Here is an 11,146-nt window from a genome sequence, read left to right as displayed (position 1 = left end):
TGTTGAATGATTGCAGAGGAATTTACCATTTTTGCATCTCCACAATTTCCTCTTCATCTCTGTACCACTTGATGGTGGAGTCACTAAGAATGTTAAAAAACTGGCACCACAGCTTCAAGTGGCCTGAGGCATCTGAGAAGGGCTCTCCCCTAATCTTGCGGATAACCTGAGGAGCTGAATGGAAAGAGGATCACGGGTAACTTGACAGAGGCAACAAGGTAGAGATATGTAGTGTTTACTCTTGCCCCATATCAGGCGTCCCCCTATGTGTTGGTGTTAACATGATAATGTGCTTAGAAAGTAGAAGAATAATCAGAATGAAGGCCTAAATACATCCCAATGTCATGCATGATATATGCAAATATTTTAATGGCTTTTATGTTGGTGTCAAACATGAGTGATATCAAAAATTGGGGGCTTATTCGGGATCTGAACCTGCCACCTCTGGCATATTCTACATTTTGATATTATCAGTATTGGTCAATAAATATTGGCCAACTAACAGAAATGTTAGTTATTTCTTGTGCAGGTTTGACAACCTTTTTAATAGATATGAAAGATTTCATTAAGTTCCTGCTGGAAAAAACTGCAATCAACAACAATTAACCAGTATAAAAATACATATGTGTTACCTTTGAAGGGGTCCAGCTTCTCCTTTTCTGCTGGTTTGCTTTCTGTCTTTGTGCTGTCTGTCACCTCTGCCGTCTCCTCCTTAGGTTTTGGCATGTCCAGCGTGGCCTTGCGTCGGGCCATCAATGGCGAACGTCTTTCTGTGGGTGGTGTTTGCTGCCCACTTTGAAGTTGCAGGAAAGCCGCCCTGCGAGCCTGACTGGGTGACATATACGGACTATCCCTCTTACCCTGGGTGTCAGATCCCTCATCCTCAGACTTGGTTTTAGCGAGGTAGATTTTGCGGCGAGCACCAGAAGCCAGCTCCTCGGGGGTGGCTGAAGGTATTAGGGTGAGACTGTCTCGTCGCTTCATCTTTGGGCTACTCTCACAGGACAGAGTGGATGTGGGTGTACTTCCTCCACTCTCTTCCCCCTTCTTCTCACTTCCATCCACTGATGCAGCTGAGATGGACCCCTGATTCTCTAAGTTTGGGTTATTCTTTGCCATTAGCCTTCGCAAACTGGCAGGACTTAGTGGAGGGAGTGTAGGTCCCACAGGGGTTGTTAGGCTAAGTTTCTCTATGGAAGGTTTGTCTTTTTGAAGCCTGTCAGATTCAGATTCTACCTTTGTGTCTTTCGGCTGGGGAAACTTATCTGGGTCTTGGTTAGTAATACTAGGCAGAGTTTTTGTAGACATATCTGGACTCAGCTGGGACATGAGCTGCTCTTTTGGTTTCTCAGAAATAGCAACTGGACCATGTTGATTGCTTTCACTTTTTAGCATAGTAACTGAAGTCTCAGAGTCATCTTTTTTGCTATCGGTGTGCCTTTCTGCATTTGTGACAGAAATGGGAGGAATATCTTGTGAGATTACTATGCCAGGAAGTGAGGGGTGGCTTTGAACAAGAGTTTGCTCTTTTTTAAGAGTGGTTGTGTTGTCATCAGCACATGCTATGTTGATTATAGGGATATTACTGTCATCTTCCCTGCCCCACCCAGTGTTGATACTTCCTTGTTCTTCTCCACCTCTCATTCTTGCTTCTAGATTTTGTGTTCTCTCCACAGAAGGGGATGATTGAGTGTTCCTTGCCACACCCAAAAGATCTGGAATAACTAAGGCACTGTTGGAGGTTGATTCACCTGATGCTCTAGTGGTATCATCCATTTGTCTTTCCTTTTCTCGAAATATCTGTGCCACCTCTTGTGTTAAAGGTTGCATGACTCTCTCAGGCTCTAATTTCAGAATTTCACTTCTAGGTGCAATAACAGGTTCTTCATGTTTGACTCTTTCTGGCAATGTGACCTTGATTTCTGGGATGAGTGGCGTAGATCTCTTTTTTGCCACATTCTTGATGACGGTTTCTCTTGTGTCAGGGAGTATTATGATTGGTTGGACTGCTGGTTGGTCCTTCTCGGTCAAACGTCTCTCTGCTTGTGCTTTTGTAAGGAGTTTTGGTTTATTTACTTTGTATGGCTTCGGTTGAGTTTCTATAACCTCAGTTTCACCTCGTCTTGGACTTTTGGGGATCTCCATCTCTGGAATTACAACAGATGCTTCTGTCTCTGGAACAACATTATTGTTTCTCTTAACATCATCTTTCTTTGGTTGACTGGAATCATCCTTTAGTTTTTCAGCATTAACATTGTCTTTTTCTTCTGTGCTTTCTTCACCACTATGTTTTCCCTTTTCTTCAGCACTCCCACCCTGACTTGGAATGCTTTTATTATGCTCCATATTAAAATCATTCACTTTAGCAGAGTCAGCTGCAACTTCTTTATTCTCTGTGAAACTAACATTTAGTGCTGGCATTGATTTTTCATCTGGTTTAAAATCCATTTCCATTGCACTCTCAGACACAAGAGCAACGGAATCCCCTTCTTGAATTAGCCCCAATGCTGGTGACAATGAATTCTGATCATTAATTTCATATTCTCTTTCATTCACTACAACTACAGGAAGGACTGACTCTTTTATGACAAAGTCACTCACCGACTCATTTTTTCCTGCAGTGTAAGATTTCCCTTCTATTGCATCATTCATCTCCTCTTTATTTTTCCCTGTCAGGGAACCTCCCTCTAGCGTTTTCATAACACTTTCCTCCTCCATATTAGGAATTACTTTCTCGTTTGGCTCTTTGCTCTCTTCTACTCTCAGCTCCGCTGACTGGGACTCATTGTGCACTTCGGTAGGGACAAAGTCGGCAAACTGTGAAAACTGAGACTCTGGCTGGCTCTCACAACACTGCGTGCTTTCCAGGTCTGCCATGATGAGGTCTGTCAGGGGGGCATCTGAGCCCCCCTGTTCCTCTAAATTATGCATTTCCTCAGCATCTCGCATGACCTCATCTGCAGGATAGGTAAATTCCAGCCTTTCAGTCTCGAATGGAGGATTGGCCAAGCCCACAGAGCCAGGAACATCAGTGTCACTAGGTTTAGTATGGTCACCTGTAGCCTTAAGACATAAACAGTTGCTTGTTAAATAACTTGTGGCTTCACAACACTGAATCCACTGCACAGATTGGACAGTTTTAGATTGTCCTCTTGGCATGCACTGGATCTTAATGTTTATAGAATAGGATATTAATTATGGGATATTAATAAAAAAGTAATTGTAATTGATTTGCTCCTAGGATCATAAAATCAATAACTGAGGTTTTGTAAAGTTTATAAAAGCTTAGAATTTTGATCATTGATGTATAGTTTTATACACCACTGATGTATAGTACAGTCATGTTTACGATAAAAAATGTTGTATTTATTGAATAAGCATACACCTTAACTATATTTTTGTCATTTGGTTTGTTTACTTGTTTTTTAAGCTGTTATATTTGAAACTATGTACAAATTTGTACACTCAGACTACAAATCTTGTGCAACTTTCCATGTATGTAGAAGGAAAACAACATAATATTTATGAACTGTAAGGACAACTTGACAACACCCCTGTATGACAAGTGACACATGATATAACTAACACCACAGAAATCACATTAGTAAAACACTTAATATTACTGAAGTTTAAGTTACTGATCAGTATACACCTAATGCCAATGTTTTTAATTTTCTAATAAAATGTGTAACATTCTAGCTTAGGAAAAAATTGTGATTTTGCCACAATTCTTTGTTTCATTGTGGAAAGTGATATGTACTATAGTGACATGTGAATTGTTTTCAATATTTTGAGAACAGGGTGAATTTTCATTTCATGACAACTATATATATAGTTATAACTGTATAAATAACTTTAAACTATATATATATGTCACTTTCACTTTACTTTTATAACCATATTACATTGTATATTACATATTACAACATAAGTTTACAGTGTTATCAGTGTATATCAGTTTACAATGATATAATGTTACGATTATTGAAACATTTAATTGTAAAAAAAAAAACTGAAAATGGAGTGGCATTTCAGTAGTGACAGAAGTAGCTTGTCACATTTATAGACCGTTCCTACGAGAGCTTTCTTCTAACAGAAGTTCCTCTGTTGTGATTCAACACGCAGAGTTCAGATGAATGTGCAGGGTTCCTCTAACTGACACACCACAACAACTACCATTAACTTCCCACGAGACGCTAGGGTGGTTGCACTTCCACATTACATAGGAAATAAAACAGCTGAATGTGTTACATGCCAGGTGCAACGCTGTCACATGTTTGTCCTGTCTGAGACTGAGCACATGTGAATCAATTAAAGGTGACATTCACCCGGTTGGCTAACAAACATGAATTCATTACTAGCATTTATCCGTGTCTGGTTTTAAGCAATGATGCAATCACTGTGGTTCCACATGCCTTTCTAACAGCCTCATTTCTCTCTAATCTTCAGCCATGGCATTTAAAAAATCATGTGAGGGCTAACAGAACCTCTGCCATGTGCACATTCTTGCCAAGAAAGAAGCTCAACTACTGTCTACAGTTGCATGCACAGTAAGTAAACATGTTTGTAATAAAATCTAAAACTAAAATGAATAATAGGGCATCTTGGGCACTTAGTCATCCATTATACATAGAGAGACAAAGGTTTTACATGCAAGTGGAACATTTTCAGTAACGGTGAATTGTCAGCTGACTTTGGTTTCTCTGACATAATGTATACAAGTTTAGCAGTCAGTAAACTCTCTTTGTATGGTATGGCTTCTCTCAGCACAGATTAGAAACAGGTTTATTTTAAGACACGGGGAACCAAAGAATCTTGAAAATGTGAAGAGGTTTTGTCTTCTTGTCCAGCAACTGTCCTTCATCATGTCCTGACCTGCACTATCATTAAAACACGTCCATTTAAAGTCAACACAATTATGACAATGGATGGAAAATCCCATTTCAGGTCGAATACTAGTTGATCCCAATGAGTAATAATAATAATAATAATAATAATAAAGGTCTGCTGACGCATTAAAACACATTCTCTAACTATTCTAGATAAGCTAAAAATCCAGCTAGTCTGACTCATGCTCACTCTGCGCATTATTGATTGCCTTTTAAAGGGCCAGTGGCCCTTATTCAAAGTCCTGGGAGAGAGCCGTAAATAAGACAAAAGCAGAGCACAGAAGCTGTGGTGTTGTAAGAAGCTGAAATGTAAGGTCAGTAAGATTTTTAAATTTTTTAAAGAAATTAATACTTTTAATAAGCAAGGTTTAATACGTATGTCACACTGTAGAATGAGTAATGAATTCAGATTTGCCATGACCGGAATAAATATATATGATAAATATAATATACATTTTTAATACTGTAATAATATTTCACAATATTACTGTTTTTATTGTATTTTTATCAAATAAATGCAGCACTGGTGAGCATGAGAGACTTCTTTCAAAAACATTAAAAAATCTTTTGAATCTTTTCAATTGTAGTCTTAATACAGTGGAGTCCAAAATTTTAAGACAACATTGAAAATTTAAATGTAGAATTTAAGTTGTGTAAACAAAAACATCATGGTACACACACACACACACACACACACAAAGATTTTTCTTAAACTGTTATGCTTATAATATAATATTGTACAATATTGTAATTAAAATTGTATTTAATTAGAAAAAAATACAAAATAGAAACATTTTAACGAGTGCTCTCAGACTTTATACCCCGCTTTATTTGTGTACTGCATCCCAAACACTGTGCTTGCAGTTTTGTCAAGAAAATAGTCTATAAGAACAATGCTGACACTTTCAATCCTTACATGAGAAGTCAAAGACCAATTAATCTCAAAGCTGCCTACTGTGTTCTCTTGGGTATAGTTAGTGTCATCATCTTGGCTATGGACTGGTGTAATTAAACTCAAGTCTTGTCGCTCAAATGTACTCTATAAATAACTGCCATGTGCTGTGGTGCAGGAAGCCCTGCACTACAGATGGACAAAACCGGCAGGTTGTAAAGTGAGAGGTGTGATGAACTCACCTTGAGAAGCAGAGATTGATCAATCTGCTGGACTTCCTCTGGACTACTCTCATCCTTTGGTATCTCATTCTCCCCTACAGAAAGTCTAAGTGTTGCTCCAATGCTCCCAACATGCTCTCTTTCAGGGGTGGGAGACACATCCTCAAGTTTGTTTGCATGAAATTCAGAAATATGTTCAGCTGAATTGGAGTTTATGATATCATTAAAGACGATTGAGTCTTGTGTTTGTGGTAAAGGCTTTGTTTTTACTTCCAAATCCACCATTTGAGATGATTCCTGCACCAGCTTTGGTGCCTCAAGCTCAGAGGCCTTACTATAGACCAAAGACATTTGAGGAGGTGTTTGTGAAGGAGGGAGGTGTTGTGGAATTTCTTTTTCTATGATAACTTCACTAGTTCTCTTTGTGGTTTCTGTTGTCTCTGACTTCTTGCTTTTGCCAAAGAATATGTCCTTTAGGGAGTGAAAAACCGAGGTTAGAGCTGACTTGTGTTGAGGTTCTGGCTCTTTGTGTGACGCAGCTTTGGTTGAAGGCCCAGATGTAGCTCTTTGTTCTTGTTCTGTTTGCCTAATTTTCTCTCGTTCTCTCTCTTTGGATCTCTCTCGTTCTTTCTCCCGCTCAATTTCTCGTGATCGCTTCCTCTCCTCTTCTTTTAATCTTTCCCTTTCCATCTCCAGCTCTCGTTCTTTTTCTTGGACAGGTTTAACATCGACCTCTATGATCTCCTGTGACTTTGCAGAACTCTGATGTTCCTCAGCAGCTTGTGACTGCACAGACTCAGCTAAGTATTTTGCCAGGCTCTTTCCTTCATTAGCATCCTCTTGTTTTCTGTTGCTCTGGGTGGGTTTAATAACACCCACCTCATCAAATCCATTGGTAATACGCATCTTCTTTTCACCCACTTTCTCTTTGACAGACTGCTTTGTGGCGAGCACCTCCATTGGATTGCAGATACGGTTGAGTTTCTCATTACCGTTTTCCGTTTTCATCTCTGTTATTCCTACAGAAGCCTGTACCGTGATATTATCAGACTTATCATCTATGATTGCAGGCTGCTCTTCATCTGTTCCTTGGGAGGTCACGTTCTCCTCTCCATCCTGGGTTGTGGGAGAAGAGCTCAGGGTGTCGTTCCCAGCAGGAATCCTACGCTTCCTTAGTAAGCGTTCCTGGTTAATCACATTTAATTGTTCCTTCTGCATGTTCTCCTTACCCCGACGTCGACTCTCTTCCAGCTCTCGTCGCTTGTTCTCAGCCTTCTGTTTCAGTTTGGCGAAGAACCTTTGGTGGATCAGGTACTCACTCATGGTGCCCACCTCCAGCACCCCAGAACAAGAGACGATGCCCTTACTGTTCCTCGCTGAGGCCTGATAAACGGCTGCATCATCTTCTGTACAGCTGCCAAATGAAGAAATGTAGTTAATAGTCATTGTGTAAACAATAAAAGCATTGATTTGGATGTGAATGTATGAAATGTATTGTAGAATAAGCAGTCAGGTCATACTTGTAGATGTGGAGTGTGTGAATTTTTCCATTGCGAAATATTTCATATTTGGGAAGACCACAATATTGTTCCTTCTGCATGTTCTCCTTACCCCGACGTCGACTCTCTTCCAGCTCTCGTCGCTTGTTCTCAGCCTTCTGTTTCAGTTTGGCGAAGAACCTTTGGTGGATCAGGTACTCACTCATGGTGCCCACCTCCAGCACCCCAGAACAAGAGACGATGCCCTTACTGTTCCTCGCTGAGGCCTGATAAACGGCTGCATCATCTTCTGTACAGCTGCCAAATGAAGCAAATATTGTCATTGTGTAGTCACTACTAAAAGCATTGATTTGCATGTGAATGTATGAAATAAACTTTAAAAAAAGAATTGTATTGCTTTAGAAATGCAAAGATAGGTAGAAAATAAGCAGAAATAAGAAAATAATCATACTTGTAGATGTGGAGTATGTGAATTTTTCCATTGCGAAATATTTCATATTTGGGAAGACCACAATATCGATCTAACTCCATGTCATCTTTGTACCAGGTCAACTCAGGAGCTGGGTAACCTGGTGAAAATGTGTAATGGTGTTATAATACTGAACATTAATTCAAACTAGAAAATCATAATTGTATATTTTGGGGAAAAAAAACATACATACAGACGTCACACACCAAATATGATTATTTGTTGTGTATTTTTTACAATACTGAAATGCTATAGAACATATGGACATACAAATGCCATAAAATACAGTTTAAAACTGTATTTTCATAATCATAAAGCAACTTACCTGTGACCACACAAGAGAACTTGACATTGCATGATTCTGACACTGCCTTCGATTTTATGGTGGTCTCAAAACATGGCTGGGTCTCTTCAGTCAACTGAGCCATGACTGTACATAATGTACTCCTGGAAATGGCCAATAAAAATTTGTCAACTCATTAATCCCCATTTCAGGAAAGCTAGTATATATTATATAAAATTAATCCAAACATTATTATATAAATCAATAAATTAATAAGCTAAAGCAACAGTTTGCATAGACACGAAAGTGTCACCAAATTATAATTATTGGTGTCATCGGGAGGAAAGGCTGCAAGGTATTAACAGGGTGAGAGGATATTCTTTTAGCCTTTTAATATTAACATGTAAAAGTTTGTTTTGGTATCATTTATAGTGTACTTTTTCATGTACAATATACAGTGGTTATTTGGGCGGGTCACAGTATTGATCACGTTGCAATCAAATGCAATTGGCTTTAATTTTGTATTTCTGAAATTGTAAAACAACAAACCAAAGCAGAAAGGCATTTTGGGGAATATAAATTGTTATTTGAAGTGTAGTTAGTTTTGGATTGACCTTTTGGGAAGCTTTTATTACCTCGACGGCCTGTAGTTTGAATACCTGTGTGTTGAAAAGCTATTTAGAAATGAGGCAAATCAAAGGGACACTCATCAGACAAGAACATCTAAACTAGGGACTAGTCAGTGTGTGACCCTGATTTTAATCACAGCCAGGAGCATCTGTAATACTTCATACAGTAAACGCTGTTGCTTATGGGGAGAATGTTGTGGTCTCTCTTGGCATAACCGTAGTTGAGCCAATACAATACAACCAATATGGGAACCACAGTTAGATCAGCATTTCAGCAGCAACAAAAAACATTGAAACTGATGAAAATTTGATTTTTTGATTGTATTTAAGTTGATGTGTGCTAAAATGGGATCTCATTTGATAAAATAAAGTATCAGAATAGGAGAATAGGGGATTTTTTCCACATAAAAACCAATGATCATGTTCTAACCAAAGACAGTTTTTAAAATCAAATTATATACCATTAATATTCCATATAATTTATATACATTTTTGATTATATTTATTTCACAAATATCGGTGATTAGTAAAATACTGTAGTTATGTATTTCCAAAATATTTATTAAAAACACAATTCATTTCTAGACATAATAACCATCATAAACCTCAAAATCAACATCCAAACTGGAGGTTTGGATAACTCTGACACAAGCAGACATGCTTTACACCATCAAACAAGGCAGAAAAACACCCTCAATCAAATTTGATAAAAATTTTTTTACCTATTTTCGGGCCTAATGTTGGAGAGGTAGTTGCAGCTCTCTGACCTTCCGCTTGCCGATGAAACATCCTCCCCATTTTGGCTTCCCGATCTCCCATTTCCAGAGTAAGAGCGGGTCATGGGCCTCCTGGATGTCATTGTCCAAAATAAATAACTTCAACAGTCCAAAAAACCCACCAGTCTCTTTAAGTGGGGTTTCAGTGTTTCTGCAGAATAAAATTCAGGTCGGTCTCCGGGCGATTGGAACCAAAAGGTAAAGTTCCACTTCGTAGCTATTTGGAGAACTACTGAAAAGCAAAAAAATACAAATCAATCAAACTAAGAAACACAAACACTGAAAGTAATAACAATATTAATAATATGTAACCAAAATTTTAAAATATAGTTTAAACAGAACCGTTCTGTTTTGAGGGCAGCTAGTCTCAACAAGCAAACCATTTGAACAGAGAAGTTATAAATAGGAACTGCCGTCTGCTAATTTCAATTTGGTCAAACGCACTAATTTGTATTTGATTTCAAACCAACACATATAGTTTGAACTTTGAATTGCTTGACAAAACAGCACAACACTTAAAGAACTCACCATTAGTATGTTTCTTTGTCTGTTCTTTGGAGCCTGCTGTCCCAGTAGCACTAGAATTGTCAATCACAGCAGAGCATGTGAGTTGCCAGCAGGACCCTATTTATAGCAGGCCTACAAATAGGCGCAAGAGCACATCACACTTTCCACAACTAGCCATTGCTCTGAAGCCACTTGAAAGAAGCATCCAAGAAAAAGACAGCAAAAACTTCCAAGCGCAGGTTAAAATAAAAAATATCTCCTGCTTTAATCATTCCTTCTCTGCCAGCCTCATAAAATCCTGTCATTCTTTCTCTGATTGACTGATTGTCTGATATACATTAACACACATAGAAATGGCCCACTGTGTGTAGAAATTTAGCTAAATGCATCTAGTATGTGATGTGGAGAAAGTGATCTGATGCAAGTGGCCCTTTGATGACAGCTCTCCGGACAAGCTCAAAGCATGGCCCAGGTTTAATTAGGACAGCCCCCTCTATGTCACTCTGTCTGTACACCCTCCCCATAACAATCAACAACCTTTCCCACCGGTCATGTGTCATTGCATCATTTTCCAATCATAAAAGGGCTCTGATTACATGCTGTCAAGCAACCACTCTCACAAACATACCGTGCATCTTTCAAACAAGAGATGAAACACATGCTTACAAATAATAATAACAGAGATGTAAACTTGAGTGTAACACTCGGACTCAAGTCACACGTAAGTAACAAGTCATTAAATTAAAAATTAATATAGAATTATTATCATTTAAGAATTGCAGAATACGATTGTAAATGCAATGATAAAGTGCTGAGAACACATAGAAACAGAAAATAAAGCAAATATTTTAAAACTGTAAGTGTATCTGTGATGTTATAAAGGGTAAAGCCAGTATATTGCATCACAATAATCAACTGTATCATAATTTTTTTTTCATTGCTGACAGTAAGGCAATACAAAAACAAAAAGGGGATCCAAAG

The 11,146-nt window shown here is 38.4% G+C and overlaps 1 protein-coding gene across 2 annotated transcripts in view; it reads right to left on the bottom strand.

Annotated features, from left to right (window-relative positions):
- Window positions 1–10,340, bottom strand: part of LOC107709808 (alpha-protein kinase 3-like) — a 29,652-nt gene extending 19,312 nt beyond the window's left edge. The window contains exons 1-8 of one of the 2 annotated variants that reach the window (XM_016514434.1): window positions 10,187–10,340; window positions 9,605–9,890; window positions 8,296–8,417; window positions 7,953–8,070; window positions 7,603–7,798; window positions 6,024–7,220; window positions 633–3,063; window positions 27–174 (exon numbers count right to left, since the gene is read on the bottom strand). In XM_016514434.1, coding sequence (XP_016369920.1) covers window positions 27–174; window positions 633–3,063; window positions 6,024–7,220; window positions 7,603–7,798; window positions 7,953–8,070; window positions 8,296–8,417; window positions 9,605–9,741 — 4,349 coding nt within the window. In that variant the 5' untranslated portion in view covers window positions 9,742–9,890; window positions 10,187–10,340. The remainder of the gene's footprint in view (window positions 1–26; window positions 175–632; window positions 3,064–6,023; window positions 7,221–7,602; window positions 7,799–7,952; window positions 8,071–8,295; window positions 8,418–9,604; window positions 9,891–10,186) is intronic. The other variant, XM_016514435.1, reaches the window with a different exon arrangement.
- Window positions 10,341–11,146: the final 806 nt, after the last annotated feature.

Source organism: Sinocyclocheilus rhinocerous, unplaced genomic scaffold (assembly GCF_001515625.1).
Source record: "Sinocyclocheilus rhinocerous isolate Xijiao unplaced genomic scaffold, SAMN03320098_v1.1 scaffold1258, whole genome shotgun sequence".
Lineage (NCBI taxonomy): Eukaryota > Metazoa > Chordata > Actinopteri > Cypriniformes > Cyprinidae > Sinocyclocheilus > Sinocyclocheilus rhinocerous.
Note: the sequence above shows the minus strand (reverse complement) of the source record. Positions and strands in the feature narration are given on the sequence as shown.